The following is a 19,513-nucleotide window of genomic DNA, read 5'->3' on the forward strand; positions in this document are numbered from 1 at the left end:
ATTTGCTTCACCTGGAGAAGCTACCGACTCGCCTTCCATCTGTGGCCATGTCAGCAAGGTGAGGCTGGGCAAGCTCTCCCTGGCTCTGCGCCCTGGCCACCCTGCTCCTCATTACGTGTCGTTGGGTCAACAGACTGGTATAGTGCCTGTCTGGCCCCTGCTGAGGACCTGTGAGCACCATGGTCCTAGGAAGAAGGCCTGCTGGTCCCCAGATGCCTGTAGCCTTCCCCTCAGCACTCAGGAGGCTGGGTTTCCGCCACCACTTCCTCTGGGACCTGAATAGTGGGCACTTCTTCCCTGAGTGCCAGATTCATCCTATGCAACCCTGAGAAGCTCTAGCGTATCAAGGACCTTCTGAACTTGAGCTATTATTCAGTAACTCAGTGGTTACTAAGCACCTACTTTGTGCCAGACCTGCACTAGATGCTAGGGTTGCAAAAATGAATATGAGATACCCCAAGGAGTTACAGTTGAAAAATTCTTGACAAATAAAAGAGTTGTTATTATTATACACTCATTTACCCAGCAAAATTTATTCCACTTCTACTTGATGCTTAAGGTGCTAAGATGAATCCACCAGAGGGAAGGTAATCAAGATTGATTGAGGATTCAATGGGCTGGGCTCTATGCCAAGTATTTGGTTTGATCTTGTTCAATTTTCAAAATTATTTCCATTCTACAAATAAAGAACTTGGGGCAGTAGAGGGTAAAAGTAATTGGCCCAACGAATGCACAGACAGCGATGAGAGAGCTGGGGCTTCTCCCTGTAGTCTTTGATTTTCCCACTGAACACAGTACCTGCCCTGCTGCTGAAGGAGATGATCAATACAGTGGGACAGCGGTATGACAGAGGGAGAGAAACACACCACACAGGCCACTCCTACCACTGTTTCTTAAGGATCCTCGGCAAACTCCAAGAGCTGTGATCTCTTCTGTCACCCAGCTGAGGATGAGAAGGTTACACACACATCCAGGTGGGTCCATAGCCCTTGTTGATGCTGGTTTGGGGGCCTTCTCTGCACCCTACTCATGATGGTGCTGGGCCTTCTGAATCCCTTGGTTAACGGGTGAGACTGCTCACCAGTTGGTCATTATGTCACGGAAGGAGGTCAGCTCATATCAGCCTGCTGGAAAACTCACAGCTTTCCTGATTAGCACTCTTTTTCCCTCTGAGTTGTTTATGCCTTCACTGCATTTCATCTTTATTTGTTCTTTCAGATTTGGCAGGTAACCAACTATACAGTCTGTAACTTCTACCATTACCCATGAAGTAAAAACTTTGAACAATTCTCCTCTGGCACAGCTAAACACACGTTCAGAGAACCCAGGCTGGCTAATTTATGTTGGTGTTATCTTGTGCATGTAGTCTGGATCTCCATTCGGCCTACAATTCTAGACTTCCTTGGAGGAAATTTGTAGCCACAAGATTGCTCAACTCAGATGAAGGGGGATGGATGGATGGATCTTCTCATTTACAGAGTCAGCCTGGTTATGCGACCAGATAACACCCTTTCCCATATTTGGCCATTACTGAAGGGTGTGTATTATACAAGCGACTTTTTTTTTTAGCACTCATATAAATAATACTTTTTATTCTGTCAGAGGCCCATTTATAAATCTTTCCACCATTAAATAGCAAATGCATTCCTGCATTCCTTTTAGGTGCCTCCAGAAGGTTTCAATTGTTTATCCAAAGGTCAAACAAGTTCTGGAATCAAATGAAATCAATCATTAAAAAAGCGATGAGAAACCTGCTTCTGGTAACATTTGTTTCTTCTCTTTTCAGGATTAAAGAGAAAAGAAAACTAGCTCCAAAAGACAGCCAGAGGACAGAGGTCACACTGAGTCATAAAAGCCCTAGGCCTGGTTCCAGAGCCTTAGAATTGTACTTTCAGGTCATGATTTCTAAAATGAAAAACACGGGCCAGTTGTGCCAAGCTCCTGACCCAGAATCCAAAACTTCCCAGCTTCCTCCAACATTGGAAGCTCAGCCCACAGCGACAGCCATCCAGGGGGTCCTGTGGAGGTTGGCCTGCAGCCCCAGAAATATGCTCCTGATGCCTGCCACTCCCAGGATCACCGGGAGCATTTCCCCAGGGACCTCGTAGGGTGGAGCACACCATTATTCCTGCTGGCGGTGGGGTACTGGGGTACAGAGAAGACCTTTTCTCAGTTGGGATTGTCAGTGCCCAGAGCCTGGCCTTGCAGGAACATTTTCTTAACTTCCCAGGACTCAGCCTCTGCGATGAAAACGGCCGATTACTTGTCATTGCTGCGTTGCACAGAACTCACAACAAAACAGAGCGATGTGCCTGTTTTGTTCTTTCCCAGTATCCGAGGATTGCTGGACCCTCCGTGCAGCCCAGTCATTCTTTAAACTCCCTTCCTCTCCTTCCCCACAGCAGCTGTTTCCAACCTTTGTCACTTCCTTAGGTCTCTTAGAAGTTGGTGCTCCCTAAACTTCTGTCCTTTCTTTAATTCATTCCACTACTATTTATTGAGGTCCTAGTACATGCCAAGCACTGTCCTGGGTGCTGGGGAAGGAGTGATGGAGCCCACGGCCTCTACGCTCATCGTGGATCTCATGATCAGCTTCAGCCTCCTCTCACTCCGTGTACTCTTCGTGGTCACCTCATCCCTCTGCCAAGCCTTCAGTTGCCATCTGTACCCTGATGGATCCCTCTTTCCTCAGCTGACCCATAAACCCATCCAAATGTGTGCCAGACAGTGCCACGTAGGCATCCTGACTTGTGGTTGGCAAGGAGGAAAACAATCTCCAAGTAAAGAGGGATGGTTGAACATCACAACCATGACTCTTATCCCAGAATGCCTTTATCCTGGGGATGCTTGCCCTGATCCCAGCTGAAACCACAGTGATGGAAACCCTCAGAAGTGCTGCTTCTCTTTCCCACCTGCCCAGACATGGATAATAGTCTACTCTTAAATCTCCACAGAAGAGCTAAAGCCAGCCTAGAACATTTAGCAAAACTTTATTGAAGGTTCCAAAAGAATAGAATAATTATCTACCGGGTGTAACTCACAATTGGCCATTGGATATGGTTTCTCCTAGAGCCCACCGGCCTTCATAGCCTTCATAGCATTTCTGCCTACCCTGGCCACCCAATTAGAGCAGAAGTCTCCTCCCCTCCCCACACCCCATCACCACCCAGCAATACCTTAAACTCACCTAGAGCGGGTCCTCAGAGAAAGGAAGGAGCTCCCTTTTCCTCTTGCCGAAGGTCCACTTTCTAAGACCACAGTTCCTATCTTAGGACTTGCTTCTTCCAAGGAAGGTTGATCTGATGAATGTCTCTTCCCTTCAGAGAAGACTTCTCTCATCCATATAGGTGTGGCCTTTCCTCATGACCTGAACAGGACATGGTGGTCTAACTTTGTACAGAAAGAACACAGATTGTGGTGTGAGAAGGAAGGCAAGGAAAATGAGAAGGACAGGGCTCATTTCCAAAGGTACCTCACACTCAGTATATATAAAACCAAACTCAACATGTCTTTCTGGTGCCCTCCCTCCAAATCTGCTCAACTTTTGCTTACTCTTGTCTTAAGTAATGGCATCAGCATCCTCAAAGTCACCCAGGCCAGAATCCTGGGGGTCAGCATGGCACCTCCCACTGAGATTCCCACACCTTCTACCTCCTGAATGTCTTTCCGATCTTCCCTCTCCTCCTCATGTCTGTCCTTGGTTCAGGCCATCTCATCTCTGTCTGGACCAGGGCAAATTCCTCCTCACTGATCTTCTTGCCTCTGGCTTTCCCTGCTCTAATCCATCCTCTACACTACAGTCAGGGTGATTTTTCTCAAATCATTGTCCCGCCACATATATAAGGTTGCTGTCCTGGAGCCAGACAGCCTGGCTAAAAATCCATACAAGTTTTATAACCACGAACCTCTAACCTCTTATGGCTCAGTTACCTCATCAATAAGTGAAGATAACAGTACCTACCTCAGGTCATCATGGGGTTTGTGGTAGGCTGCTTCTAAAATAGCTCCCAATGGTCCCATTTTCTGGTACGCATGCCCTTGGGTGATGCCCTCCCATTGAGTAGGGGCTGGGCCCCGTTAGTTGCTTCTAATAAATAGAGTACAGCAAAAGTGATGGGACATCACTTCCAAGGTTAGGTTATAGAAGACTTTGACTTCTGTCTTGCCCATTCTCTCTCTGGCTCTGTTCTCTTGTGTGCTCTGATGAAGCAAGCCTACATGTTGTGACTGCCCTATGGAGAGGCCCACATGGCAAGGAGCCGAAGGCAGCCTCAGCCAGTGAGGAACTAAATCCTGCCAGCAGCCAAGTGAGTAGGCTGGGCAGCAGATCCTTCCCCACTCGAGCCTTAAAATAAATCCAGCCCCAGCCGACACCTTGATTACAGTTTTACGAGAGACCCTGAGCCAGAGGACTCAACTAAGCTGTGCTGGATTCCTGACTCACAGAAACTGTGAGGTAATAAATGTTGTTGTAAGCCACTAAGTTTTGGGATAATTTGTTATGCAACAATAGAGTAATACAGATATAAATAATACAGATAGAGGCCTCTATTTGAGCTTGATGCATAATCAGTAAATATTAGCTATTGTCATCATTGTTGTAAATTATTATAACTTGTTTAGACACACTGCTAGACTGAAAGCTCTCTAAGGGGAGGGATCATGCCTGCCTAGTTGTCTACTAGGTCTCAAGCTCCTGGCATCATGCTAGGCACAGAGTCCTTGAGTCAACAGTAACTATTTGTGTGCTAAAAGAATGATCAGCAAGGAATGAACTGGGGTCCTCCAGACTCTTACCTCCCAGGCCAGGAAAGGGGCTGTTGAGAGTTGGGGGAACAGTCTCCCTCTGGCCAGAAGATGGACCAAGTAAAGTGGTAAGGGTCTGTCCCCCAACAGGCTAGAGTACAAAGTCCCTTTGTGGTGTCCAAGCCTCCTTAAGCCCAGGCTGCATGTTTCCCAGGAGCATAGTTATCACAAAGCTAGTCCTTGTAATCCTTGTGTCTGCTCTACATCCCTGGAAGGCACAGGGAAAACAATGAAACCATCATTACCAACCTTCTCTCCTGGCCTGTGTGTGGACAGGGTGGGCAGGAGAAAGTCTGTGTTTGACTTGGCTGGGTAACATCATTTTTCTTGACTGAAGATATGTGTGCCAGAGGGGCTAAAAGTAGAAGGTAGTTCTCACCCAAGGGGAGCTTTATTCCCCAGAGGCCAGGCCCCACAGTAATATAAAGAAGCTCTATCTTCCATGTGCCCATCACCCACTCCTGCTTTAAGACTCAGCTCAAATGTCTCCTCTTTCACGGCGCCCTCCCCAACTTCCCCGGCTCCTATTGTGCCCTCGGCCTAATGCCCCCACTGGAGCTGCTGTCTTCCAGGTCTTAGTGAATGCGTTCCCGGAACTGCCTGGCCCACCAGGGCAATGACTGCACCCTATTCGCTTTTGTAGCCCTGGTCTCCGCAGAGCTGACAAAGTGCCAATGCTGAATGAATTACAGAGCGCTGTTGCATTCTGAACTCAGGAATGGCAGAAATAAATCTCTAGAGAGGCATGAAACCCCCTTTTGCACAAGAACATGGAAAAGAGAAGATAGGGGTTATGTGTGGTTGGTCCTGGAAGGGAAGCTCTCTGAAAGCCCTGTGCTCCTGGGGTAAGGAAGTCAGGACTGCAGGCACAACACAAGTCTTAGGAATTGGAGCTACTTTCCTACAGAAACGACCTCCCTCCTCTGCGCATTGACAAGGACTCTCCCTTATTCTAAGCTAGTCGTTCGCCAAGTGTGGTCCCCAGACCAGCATCATCATTACCACTTAGGACCTTGTTAGAAATGCAAATTTTCAGACCCCACCCCAGTCCTCCTGGATCAGAAAGTCTGGGGACCAGGCCCAGCCATCTGTGTTTTCACGAGCCCTCCATGCGATTCTGATGAATGGTTGAGTTTGAAAACCACCATTCTAAGTACACTGAAACGCAAAGACCTTAGAAATACAACCCAGATTGATTTAAAATTAAGATTAAACAAGAACCCAAGCCAATGCTGCTTGCTATAAAATGCCCAGGATCAATGAAACATCCTATTCTCCACAAAACCATTCAACAGGCAATTAAAGGAACTCAGCACATTTATTTTAAATGTGCAAAATGAATTTTCATATCCTAAGAGTAACACCAGATGTTTTGCCCCTTTTTCCTAATTGATTTTCCAGCCTACAGCGATTCGTCTTTATATTTTCCAGTTGGATCCTAACGCAGCCAGAAGAGTGTGTTCCGGCAGGATTATTAAATGCCATGCATTTTAAAACAAGTACAACTCGGGCCGCCATGCGTCATCTGGGTGGTTGTCTTCCCAAAAGATAAAAAACAGACTGGTACCAGGCAGCTTGGAGCTGGCAAGAAACCCAGAAAGGCCCTTTCAGGGAGCTGGGTCGCCAGGCTCTTGGCTGGTTGCAAAGCTGAGTCCTGGGCCCTGAGCCCAAGCCTGAGCTTTTCTCCACAGAGTCCTATACTCCCTGGTACTGAAGGATTTGCTAGCTGGGAAACTTGCAAATAAACATTTTGTTCTTTAATGGGAAGTTTTGTCTTTAAAACTGAGAAGAAAAAGTAGGCTGGGGGATGGAGGTGAGTGGGGCCGAGGGGCAGAAGACAGGGTGAGACAGTTGCTCAGAGAAGAAGCCAGCCTGGGTGGACCCTCTCCCTGCTCTGCGCCTGGAGACGCTCAGACAATTCCCCTCTGTTGGCCATGGGCCGGGCTGCGCAGGAGGCCCTGTTCCTGATGTGTTTGAGTGGGTGAAAGGTCACCAGCGACCAGGTTTGCCTCACTCCACAGAAGTTCTTTGCAATCTGGGAAAGACCAGGAAACAGAAGCCTCAAGCTTTAAAGCAAATGACTTCAAAAGGGACCTTCTCTGTCCCTGCCTTGGTGTGGAGGAGGTGTGGAGGGGGAGCAACTAAGTGCTAGAAACTCAGAAAATGCTTATTCCAAAAACACAAACTACACTTCCTAGGTAGGTGGGAGAGGTTGCCACAGTCAGCTACCTTTCCCAGCTGAGAGCTGGCAGGCTTGAACCATCTTGCCTGTAGCAGGATTTTAATGTGGTCTCAAAGTAGAAATCCGCCTCTCTGGTTCTGAGACCCCCTGCAGCAGCGAAGTGTCTGAAATTAGAGCTCATCATGATTAAATCTCAAAATGTGGCTACTCCAACGTTAAATAACAGCCTACCCTAAACATCAGTGTTCCGTCCATAATGTGGCCATTCTCGGAACTTAGAATAAAGCATTCTAGTTTCCTTAGAGACACACGTTCATATCAAAGTTCCATGATAGAAGAGTCAGCTCCTGATTTGGGCTCCCCTCCACTTCCACCCAGGAGCTCCAGCCCCAGAGATAACCACCCACAATCTCATAGGGCACTGTGTAACCCCTTGAGGATCTGAAGGGAATCCAGTAACCAGCCTTCTAGGTAGAGCTTGGCCCTACACTGGTAATTAAAAAAATGTTGTCTAAATTTAAAATGCACAAATGACAATTTTTCAAATTTCAATAGGAAGCAAAGGCCCCATAACATGTTGACTTAGACACAAGTGTTTGTAAGGCATACAAACAGTGCACATTAGGTCACCGGTTCTGGCACTGGGTCCCTGGGTAACCCACTCATCTTCTTCTGGGACACGACAGGAGCAACCTGGTCTCCCACGGCCACCCAACCCCCACACATCCCCAAAGGGATTTCATCCTCCTTTACCACAAACAGAGGGAAACTGAGTTGGTGGCAAGAAAGGACCCGGCCTAGCAGAATTCTTCCCTTGCCCCAAATTCACAAGGATGTTTTTACACACTATTAAACCACAGGAGCCATTTTATAAATGTCATCATGATAGTCTTTTAATATTTTACATAAAAAACTGTATACACAGCTTATAGAACTTTTATGTAAACATCATAAGCTCACCACTTTGTCATTTATCAGTTTATTTAAAAAATAAAAAACAAGACAACAATTTAGTAGAAGTACCACTGGCTTGGGAAGGGAGGGGGAGAAAGGAGAGCCTAGGGGCAGGTTCATTCTCTGTACAGAGATGCAGAGAAAATTTCACATAGCTCTAGAGACTGCTTTGTAAAAAAAAAAAAAAAAAGGTTTTAAATAGGCCCCAATACTTGTTACTGCCCTTTATCAAAATAGTGCGCATACCTGCACAAATAAAATCAAAAAACAGTGCTGCCACTTTCTTCAAGAAAACAAAACAAAAATTAGTGGTTTCTTTTTCTCCTTGTTTTTTAAAAGTCATCATTTTTTTAAAAAACATCAGAAGTAGATGAGGTTACAGCGTACAAGTGTGGTCAGAATGCTACTGTCTTATGCAAATGACAAGTGCATTAAGTGTGAAACAATGAAACAATTGTGCAAAGAATTCTTTTCAAAAAAAACCCAACAAGTTTTAGCCTTTAAATAAATCAAATAACATCATTTTCTTGGACTGAACAATTTTCACTTCGTAGGACAGGCACAAAGTTCGCTTATGGCAAAAACAACCCGCAGTACACTCTCCCTCCTCCTGCCAGTGGCTGGTGAGGGGTTCGCCAGGGGCGCAGGAGAAGTCTAGAAGCTGTGTCCTCTCAGCCCCAAGTCAGTTGCAAATGTCTTCCCCAGGGGTTGGAAAAATGGCCAAGTCCTGTTCATGCTTGGAGGGGCGCCTGACCCAGGCTGGGCCGGAGCTGTTCTAGCGCCCTGTCACTCCACACACCACCACCATTAAATAACACCATCCTACCTCCGAAAATAAAATTATATCTTTATTTATATAACACCCCATCCTCCCCAGCCCTCCCTCCCGCAGTTCCCGTGGTCTATGTTACAGACAAGGGAGAGCAGGCGCTCGCTGGTATGGGCGAACATCTGATGGGGTGCGGCCGCATCCCGGCGCCAAGCTCGTCTCCGAGGACCAGAGGCGGGGGTGGGGTGAAAACGGGGCGGGGGGAGTCGAACATACACACAGCTACACACTCTGAAGAGCCTTGGCTCTTCAGAAAAGGGTGCTCAGGGGACCCTTGGCACTCAACGGGGCGCCCGGGCCTGTGCAACACAGCCAGACGCACACAGACACTGGAAAGGGGGCGCCCGGTGCCTCTCACGCCGGTTCCCGGCGCCAGAGCCAGAGCCGCCAGGCCACGGTGGCCGGGCCGGAAGGCAGACGCCAGGAAGTCCGGTGGGGTCCTTGGGGTGCGTGGGTCTCCCCTTCTCCGGGCTCGTGGGGGCGGGCGCAGCCCTCATAGCACCTTGCAGCAGTTGATGCAGCCGTTCTGGGAGCCGTAGCGCTTCTGCAGCGCGGCGCGCGTGGCCGTCTCGAACACCTCGCGCACGCCCTCCTTGGTCTTGGCCGAGCACTCGAGGTAGTCGTAGGCTTGGATGCGCACGGCCATGGCGCGGCCGTCATCCGTGCGCACGGGTTCCTGCTTCATGCGGGCCAGCTCTGTGCGGACGTGCTCGTCGCTGCGCAGGTCTTTCTTGTTGGCCACCAGGATAATGGGCACGTTGGGGCAGAAGTGCTTCACCTCGGGCACCCACTTCTCGGGGATGTTCTCCAGCGAATCCGGGCTGTCCACTGAGAAGCACATGAGGATCACGTCGGTGTCCGGGTAAGAGAGAGGCCGCAGGCGGTCATAGTCCTCCTGGCCCGCCGTATCCCACAGCGCCAGCTCCACTTGCTTGCCGTCCACCTCGATGTCGGCCACATAGTTCTCAAAGACGGTGGGCACGTACACCTCGGGGAACTCGTCCTTACTGAACACGATCAGCAGGCACGTCTTGCCGCACGCGCCGTCGCCCACCACCACCAGCTTCTTGCGGATGGCCGCCATGAGCGGGCCGGGCCCGGGCAGCAGGAGGGGGCCCGCGAACGCCTCGCTGCCGTCCCGCTCGCCGCTCACTGCTCACCTCAGGCTGCGCGCTGGGGGCAAGGGTCGCTAGCTGCACCCAGGCCCCGCGGTGGCGCGTTCTCTCGGTGCGCTCGGGCTGCCGCGGCGGGGGCTGGGGAGGCGCGGGAGCATAGGGCGCACCGTGCGTCTCCGCGCCGCTGCTGGGCGGTGGCTGCTTTTCTCGCCCCGGGCCCCAGGCCGGCGCCTGTCTGCGCAAAGGGTAGCTCGGGCAGGGGAGCCGGCCTAGACCCCCTCCGGGTCTCTACAGGCCTCGCCCAGCGTACACGACAAGGCACAGCTACAGCCAGATTGCGGTGGCAGATGCGGGCTGCGGCCCTAGCGCCCGCTATTTAAACAGTTCGGCCACTTTCTTAATATAGCCGCCCAATGGGAAGCGAGCCGGCTGAGCTCATCGCTGCGGAGCTTGGCTCTGATTGGCAGTCCGCTGCAGCCCAGGGGCGGGGCCGGGCGAGCTTGATTGACGGCCCAGGCCGCGGGGCTGGGAGAGGTGGCGACTGGAGAGTCTGCGCCGCGGCTGGCGCTGCGGGGCCTTGGCGGCACCAGGTTTCCCTCCTTCGCGGAAGCTTCTGCGCGCAGAGTTGGGGGCCGGCAGCTGGCTGCCTGGAGCGCGCGGGGCCTGGGAGAGCGGTCTCAGAGAGGCGGCACTTTGTGGGGCGTGGGCGACTTCCTCCTACTTAGAATTGCCGCAGCTTCCTTGCAAACTCCCAGCGGGTTGTGGGACCTGTGGGGGAGGGGCCGGCTCCTTTAACGTGGTTTTATTTTTTAATAAACGGACACACACAGGTTTGTTTCCCAGCAAGGTTTTTTTTTTTCTTTTCTGTTAGAAGCTGCCCCTCCCCCTACCCGGGTACTCGCCCTGGGGCAGCCCTAGGTTTGGACCCGGGAAGCGAGAAGCTGACTCGGAGCTGGGTGGGCCTGGGCCCAGCCTCCTGGCTCTTACAAGTGCTACCACCTACCCCTTCCCCGCCCCCAGCGTGGGTCTCTAGGTGAAGATTAGAGGAAGGAGGGACAGTGAAAAAGGAAGGTCGAGGCTGGTTCAGATCCACTTGGAGGAAGTTACCAAGCAGAAAGAGGCAGCCTGGGCCCGAGTTTGCATGATTAATTCGGATCCTGGGCCTAAGGCTGAAACCGGGCTGAAGTAAATAGTACCACAGAATCCAACCACTCCACACCCCGTTGGGCAAGAAGAGGCTGAGGCCCCGGGGAGCAGCGGGGGCAAGAAACTTTCAGGTGAGGACACAGCAAATTAGTATCTGGTGGGTGCTAGATCCGTAGTCTCCTGCTACACGCCAGGACTTCATCTATCCCGCGGATGGTGCAGGAGCTGACACCTACTTCTGACCCAGAAGGACCTAAATCAATGGATTTCAATGGACAGAGAGGTGGAAAGGGGGGACAGAAAGACAGGGAGGGCCTCCCAGGAAGGAGGAACAGCTTGAACAAAAGAGAGGTGGGAAAGTGGAGGACAAACGCTAGGAACGCAAATAGCTTAGTGTGGCTGCACTTGATGGACAGAGAGAGTTGGAACTCAGGTTGGGGCAGATCATGGAGGTCTAAAGTACCAACCCCCCAGGTTGGACCATATCCACTATAGAGGCAGTGGGATGCTTACTAGTTTTTCAGCAAAGGAGAGACCCAACACATCATGGTGAGGTTACTGCCTCATAATTCTGCCTCTGGCTCTAAGACTAGAAGCTGTTGGAAGGCCAGGAGTCTATCTTATCTCAGCATCTTGAAAACCTAGCACAATGCCTGACCCTATGCAAGAATCAGTAAATAACTGTGGAGAATTCACCTAAATGCTCAGGAACTCAGCTGGGACTTTCTAGGGGTCTCTTCCCTCAGACTTCAGACTCTGCTTTAACAACCATACAACCAAGGCCATGCAGCCAGCTGTAATAGAGCCCCGGTGTTTTCTCATCTTTCATTTGTTGCCATCTAGGTCTCTATATGGACCCCGCAGATATAATCAGGTCAAATAAGACGTTAGTGCCCCTCAACCCCTAGAGCCTGTCCTAGAGGGAACATCTCAAATGAGCAAAAGTGCTTACCTCGCAATGGATTAGCTCCACTACATTGCCCAGCTTTTTTGTTTTGTTTTTTGTCTTCCAGATCTAAGGAACTGAACTGTCAATAAGTAAATAATTTTTCCACCGTGGGATCCCATGGAAGAAAGTAAGTTTTTTTGATCGTTGATCTAGAACTCCAATCTGGAAACTTTTCTTTTTCATTTTTTTTAGTTGGCCTATTAGAAAAATCTTATCTTGGGGGTCTGCCCCGTGGCTTAGCGGTTAAGTGCGTGCGCTCCGCTACCGGCAGCCCGGGTTCGCATCCCAGGCACGCACCAACGCACCGCTTCTCTGGCCATGCTGAGGCCGCGTCCCACATACAGCGACTAGAAGGATGTGCAACTATAACATACAACTATCTGCTGGGGCTTTGGGGAAAAAACGGAGGAGGATTGGCAATAGATGTTAGCTCAGAGCTGGTCTTCATCAGCAAAAAGAGGAGGATTGGCATGGACATTAGCTCAGGGCTGATTTTCCTCACAAAAATAATAAATAAATAAAATAAAATAAAATAAACTTTAAAAAAAAAGAAAGAAAAATCTTATCTGAATTTTTCTTTTAGTCAAAACCTTTTATAGCTGTTATTGTTAATACTGCTTTCCTTGATCGTAATATAGCTTGGGAATCTTGGCTATGTCCTCAAGCTTCAAACATTAAGAAAATATCAAACAATTAAAGCTCTGTACCATGTATTTTTTTAAAAAACTGAAATACACAGTTTTCAGGAAGAGGGATTCAATTCACTCATTTCCTGATTCTCAGACATATTGTATGAGGTGTCCCGAGCTTGAATCTCAATATCACAATAATTTCTAAAAATATTCAGTTAGTAAACATGCCAAAGTAAACAAATAGAAAGAGTTCTGCAGCAACTTCTTTTCATGGTATTCTTTTTTTTTGTCCCAGATACTTTGACAAGCTCTGTGGAAACGGTGCCGCTCACGGGAGAAACTTTTCCAAACTAGGTGATGTGTCCAGCACTCTCCTCCCACCTCCCCTCTCCCTTCACAATACACTCCTGCTGAAGGGCGAGGATAAAACTGATTCGTCTACAAGAACAAATCATTTTAATAATTAACTTTATTAACATCTGGGTTCGTTGTATGACAGATACCCACACCAGTGAGAGAGGAAAATTATCCTTCAGACAAAAGGGAGATGTTAATCTGTCCACAGTCTTCAGCTTAATTTATTTGGGGTTTTTTGTCTGGTGTCTCCTACAGATCTCCTGAAAATTACCCCCCAACTCCTCCCAGACAAGACCAGAGACTGGAATGTTCATTAGATTTTAGTGCCACCTTGTGGCAATCTTTACAGGTTTTTTTTCTTAAAAAAAAAAAGTAATATATATATATGATTATAAAAAACCTTATCTAGTCAAAAGACATGCATTTTATGACTATTTTTATTTTAAGATCTTTCATGGGACGTAAAACCCTAAAGAATGTTTTACAAGTAGAATCTTAGAAGTTCTTCATGTATATATTTATATACCCGTATAACGTTTTTCATCTACACTTAAAAAAATAAGTTTCTTCCTAGTTAAATAGTAACTTCTAAAAGAGGTTAAAGGAGATAAAGGCTATGGAACCTAGCTAATTTACATAATAATGGACTTCCTCTTCCCCTTATTATAATGTACAGAAATGTAAAACAACTGTAACCACAAAAATCATCTGTCTTTTTTCCCCAGTTAAAAAAGCCATTATTGGGTATTCTGGTATAATTAGAAGTAATAATAATTCATTTACCAATAAGCATTTATTGGGAACCAGCAATGCTATAGACATTCCTGATAGCCATTTGATTTTTAAATTTTTTCTAATATAAGGAGTAGCTTAAAATCTATAAGAAAATTGTCAACCTTCCATCTCAATGCAGTGAGTTGTAAAAAGGGAAAGGCTCTTCTAGAACTAGTCACGCTGTTTCACGTGGGAAAGTGGAGGTGGTCCCATCTGGTCCATTTGGGGCCCCTTCAGCCGTGAGTTACATAGCTGAGCCTTCAAGCTGCTCTCTGGGGTCTCCAGCAATGAGCAACAGCAAGTAAAACATCCCTCTCCTGCCCTGAGAGTGTGACCCAGTGTGACCCAGGCCTAAGGCAGAGAAGGCTGGGGTCACAGGAGAACCACCATAGCTAGACTATTAAACTTCGGAATGTGGGCATTGGACTCTGATCAAAACCCCATCTCTCCAGCCCAGGGCCAGGCCAGGGGGAGTAGGCAGTGCGCAATGGGGCAGCTCCTGATTGCTGTAAAACTGCACTGTCCAATCCAGTAGCTGCTAACCACAAGTGGCTGTTGAGCACTTTCGGTGGCTGGTGCCACTGAAAAACTAAGTTTTTAATGTTGTCTGATTTTAATTAATTTAAATTTAAACTTAAAAACTGATATTCAAGAGCCAGCCCTGATGGCCTAGTGGTTAAAGTTCAGCACATTCCACTTCGGCAGCCTGAGTTTGGTTCCTGGGCGCAGAACCACACCATTCATCTGTCAGTAGCCATGCTGTGGCGGCGGCTCACGTAGAAGAACTAGGACTTGGACTAGAATATACAACTATGTACTGGGGTTTTGGGGAGAAAAAAAAGAGAGAGGAAGATTGGCAACAGATGTTAGCTCAGGGCAAATCTTTTCCAGCAAAAATAAATAGGTAAAGATAAAAACTGATATTCAGGGTGGGAGGAGGGGGAGATGTTGGTCAAAGAGTACAAACTTCCAGTTATAAGATGAATAAGTTCTAGGGAGCTAATGTACAGCATGGTGATTGTAGCTAGTAATACTGTATCACATACTTGAAAGTTACTAGGAGAGTAAATAATAAATGTTCTCACCACAAAAAAGAAATGGTAATTATGTGACATGATGGAGATGTTAGCTAAGCTATGGTGCTAAGCATTTTGCAGTATGTAACTATCAAATCAACACCTTGTACACCTTAAACTTACATGGTGCTATTTGTCAATTATCTCTCAATAAAGCTGGAGAAAGAATTAAATGAATACTGATAAGGACCACAAAAAAAAAATAAGAAATAAAAACTTATATTCAATTCAGTTACAGTCATATGCCACATAACAACGTTTCAGTCAACGACAGACCGCATATACAACAGTGGTCCCATAAGATTAGTACCATACAGCCTAGGTGTGTGGTAAGCTATACCATCTGGTTTCTGTAAGTACACTCTATGCTGTTCGCACAACAACCAAATTGCCTGACACATTTCTCAGAACATATCCTCTTCGTTAAGTGACGCATGGCTGTATTGGGAAACTTTTATGTATGTTTGAAACAACTTGGGTACGTGAATCTACTTTTTCCTACTGGAGATTTTATGAAATCTAAATAGAGATTGAGTATTTTTGATGAAAATTTAGCACCCGAATTGAGATGTGCTGTAATTTTAAAATGAACACTTGAATTTGAAGACTTAGATTGAAAAACATGTAAAATAGTTCATTAATAATTTTTATATTGATTACATATTGTAATGATAACATTTCGGATATAGTGGATATATTTTTAAATATATGAAATTTAATATGTTGGATGTATTTGGATATATAATTCAAATTAATTTTACCTTTTTGTGTTTTTTAATCCGACAGCTAGAAAGCTTCATTACACGTGTGGTTCACATTACATTTCTATTGGACAGCTCTGCTCTAAAATGTCTACAAGTTCGTGTGGCTCCCTGGCTACTCAGTCACTCACCATCCTCTCAGGGAGTCACCTTTATACGAGCCCCTGGAACCTGTTAATTTTCCTGTGGGTATGATTTCCTTTTATTTGTCCTAAACTCACTGCTGGGTTTCCGAGGGGCTCAGACACTCGGACGAACACTGTGGTTTGGGGCAATCTAGAGCCTCCTGGTCCCACTTTCCATCACCGCTTTCCAAGCCAGGCACCTCCAGGGCTTTTCATCTGTCCCCTGAAGCAGCAGCCTCCTCCCTAACCTGTCCGACTCTCATCCCAACACTAGGTGGTGTTTTCTTAAACAGTAGAGGCTGTTTGGGCTTTTTTGCATGGTGACTTATTTTCCTTTCCAAAAAAGAGAATCAAATGTAGTCCTTGTCCAATTTTGGTAGAAAAGTAGGAGTTATGGATTGTTTTCTTGAACTCTCAGATCAACCTCAATCTTCTCAGTTCCATTCAGTAAACACAGATTGAGGGGAGGGAGTGGAGAAGGGGAAGTGAAGGCACAAAAGATACATAAGGCACAGGACCAACATGTAAAGACACACACACACACACCCCCCCAACTGTGGGACAAGATACCACTAATGTGTGGAGCCAGCTTCACAGGAGGTCACATTTGAGGAGGGCCTTGACTGACAAGGAGGATATTTCCAGAAGAAAGAGATGCTCATTTGCACCATCTGAAACACTTTGTGGATTTTCTGTGGAGAAAGCTTCCAGGCAGAGCCATTTGCTGGGAAGGGGAAGTGGCAATAGGCAGAAATAGAAAATGTTCCTCCTTCCACATGTGAGTTTGCCTGATGACAACGGTGGGGTGAGGTTTGTCTTGCCCTGAGGAATGGGAGGGCAGAAAAGAAAGAGGAAGGTCACAAGGACTTGCCATTACATAAGTGCTGTCATTACAAAATCCACCCCAGCGAATGCTCGAGGTTCTGTGGTGAATGCTGAAATTGCACATACGTTTATTAATTTAGCAAAAGCTGCGGGAGAGTGGTGTGGAGTTGCGGTGAGCAGGAGGGAGGGAGCCTCATGCTAGGAGGCTGGAGACTTGCTTTTTGGGCCTTCCAATTCCCAGTTGTACAGCCTTGGGCAAACCATCCTTTCTCAGTCTGTTTCCCCATTTGTAAAATATAGGTAGAACTCAGAGGTTGGAAATTCAGATATCCACGGGGCCCTGCAGGTAACATAGCAGTGTGTAAGACATTAGGTCCTGGTGGAAACTGGGGCTAACCGGAGAAGTGCCGTATCTAAGCTGTGGAAGTTCAGAATTTAAAAACAAATTACTGGGCTGTGCAGAAAAGACACTGGCAGAGCAGGCTACATTTGGCCAGCAGAACCAGTTTGTGGCCCCTGACCAGATGAATTTCATTTTTAACAGATCAAAGAGGCTCACCTGTAGAAAGTAATATTGTTAATCCTTTCATAAAGTAGAAAAAAACCTTTATAAACAAAAAATCCTTTTTGTTTAATTTTATTATTCAAGACATTCTTTTATTTGAGTTGCTTAAACTGAGGTCCAAAAGATGAAATATTCCAAAGGATGAAACCTAGGGAAATGTGGTCTTAAGTAAGGATAGGTCATTCTCCCAGCTAAGAGGGGGTTAGCTTTCAGCAGGATGGGAGCTGTTACCCACTGTGTCAGTTCAGGGGGCAGTAATGCCAAGTTTTTTCTCTTCCCTTTTTTTAGGCTTGACAGCAAATGATCTAATCAAAGTATTTATACAAGGATGATTCACTTCTTGTGTTCTCTTATGATGTCAGAATTTTGCAATAGGGAGGAGCTGAATTCACAATGGATTTCCACACTCCAATGCATTACCACTGAAGTTGTGTCTGTGGCTATTTATAGCACAAGACGGAGTCTGTATTAGGAGCCACTGCTCCCCAGGGAATCTGGGGAGCAGCTGACTTGTTCGTGGAGAGGCTGTGATGGATACACTTCACTCCACCGTCCCCAGGCCTCTGCTGCTGCTCCAGCCACACAGGTGGGTGGGACATGGCTCAGCAAAAGAAACTGTTCCTCTTGAGGGTCCTCAATCAGAAAGGAGAGCACGGAAAATCTTTCAGACAACTCTCCGCTGGAGTGGCTTCATTGTGGAATGTGGAGTTGTGTGATTTCTGTTCGGCTTGGTCACGTATGTTTAAGAAAGAAGCTGATACATGTATAGCAATGCCTAGAATGTTCACTCATTCATTCATTCCACTAAGATGTGTTAGGTGCCTCCTGTATGTCAGGACCTCAGTATAGGACCTACCTGCCCTGCTTTAAGGAACTCAGGGACCTTGCATACTTGGCATCTCACAGCTGTTGAACTCCCTATGTCTAAATGAAGCAGGAACAGAGCTTGAACCTGGCAGATATGAAGGAGGTGATGACAGTTGTTACTCTCATTCAGTCATTCATTCTTCAAACGTGCTCTGTGCCCAGCAATGGGATATAGGGAGGAATTCGATAGAGTCACTGCCCTCAGAGGACCTCTGGTTCATAAACATAAGTGGCAATACAGTACAATAGTCATAGCAATTAAACTGACTGTGTCACTCTAGCTATAATGGGTAGGCCCAGGGGAGGGGCCTGAGGAGGAGGTCAGAGAAGGTTTGAACTCAGTGGTATATTGCTACTTTGGTGGCCCTCATGAACTACACCCTCCAGTATTCACCTCCATGTGTGGTCACCTCCCATAATGAGTCTGAGCTTGGCCATGTGACTAGCTTAAGCCTATGGGACGTCAGCAAGAATGATGCAACCTCCAGCTGGATAAGTACTTACACACTGGGCTTGCCCTTTTGGAATGCTTCTTCCCGGAACCTGGATGCCATCCTTTAAGGAAACTCAATCAGCCATGTGGAGAAGCCCATATGGAGAAGAACTGAACCCCTGACCAACAGCCTCAGCAAAGCTACCAGCTGGTGGCCAGCACCAACTGCCAGCTATGTGGGTGGGGCCATTTGAACCTTCCTTCCTGACACCCCAGCCAACACCATAGGAAGTAGAACTGCCTGAATCAACCCATAAAATCAGGAGAAAAAATGAATTGTTACTGTCTTAAGCAACTGTATTTTGGGATGGTTTGTTCCACAGCAATGGGTAACTGGAACAAGCTGAATCTTGATGGTTGCATAGAGGTTAGCCAGGCCAAGAGAGGAAAAGAAGGGCATTCTGGGGTATGGAGGCATAAGACAGCATGCATATTCAGGTACTAGGTAGCTCAATGTGGGGGGAATGTGGGGTATAAGGTGGAGAGAAGCAGTCACTGGAACTGAGGAGGCTGGCCACGCCCAGATCCAAGCATCTGGAAGTGGGTTGGGAATCCCAAGACCACCCCTAGGTTGAATGATTCACCAAGTGGACTCACAGGGCTCAGCACAGAGTAGTACTCAGAGCTGAGATTTATTGGACAAGAAGATGCAAAGCAAGAACAGCAAAGGGAGAGGCACATGGGCGAGTCTGCAGGAAACCAGATGCAAGGGAAATTGTTCTTGAGAGCTGAATTGGAGCCCTCTCCCAGGGAGCCATGCAGGACGTGCTTACTTCCCCTAGCAACGGGTTGTGACAACACGAGTAAAACATTGCCAACCGAGGAAGCTCGTTAGAGACTCGGTGCCCAGGATTTTTATTGGGGGCTGTGATGGTTAATTTTTTCTGTCAACTTGGTGAATCTATGGGGCCTGGTTATTTGGTCAAACACCAGTCTAGATGTTGCTGTGAAGGTATTTTTTAGATGTGATTAACACATAACTCAGTAGACTTTGAGTAAAGCTGATTACTCTCCATAATGTGGGTGGGCCTCATCCAATCAGTTGAAGGCCTTAAGA

The 19,513-nt window shown here is 47.2% G+C and overlaps 1 protein-coding gene and 1 long non-coding RNA gene across 3 annotated transcripts; one reads left to right on the forward strand and one right to left on the reverse strand.

Moving 5' to 3' along the window:
* Positions 1-7,854: 7,854 nt before the first annotated feature.
* RHOB (ras homolog family member B) lies at positions 7,855-10,234 on the reverse strand. Its single transcript, XM_014782176.2, has one exon. The coding sequence runs from the start codon at positions 9,853-9,855 to the stop codon at positions 9,265-9,267; it is 591 nt and encodes a 196-aa protein (XP_014637662.1). The 5' UTR covers positions 9,856-10,234; the 3' UTR covers positions 7,855-9,264.
* A 166-nt stretch (positions 10,235-10,400) lies between these two features.
* LOC106802262 (uncharacterized) lies at positions 10,401-17,129 on the forward strand. 2 transcript variants are annotated; one of them, XR_015553680.1, is made up of 4 exons: positions 10,401-11,163; positions 12,046-12,108; positions 12,909-12,967; positions 15,607-17,129. It is a non-coding gene; the product is annotated as an uncharacterized LOC106802262 (long non-coding RNA). The 2 variants fall into 2 exon arrangements; XR_015553679.1 differs by lacking the exon at positions 15,607-17,129 and having other exon boundaries at positions 12,909-15,507.
* Positions 17,130-19,513: the final 2,384 nt, after the last annotated feature.

The sequence above is a fragment of the Ceratotherium simum genome, chromosome 11 (assembly GCF_057802395.1).
Source record: "Ceratotherium simum simum isolate JZ-2026a chromosome 11, ASM5780239v1, whole genome shotgun sequence".
NCBI lineage: Eukaryota > Metazoa > Chordata > Mammalia > Perissodactyla > Rhinocerotidae > Ceratotherium > Ceratotherium simum.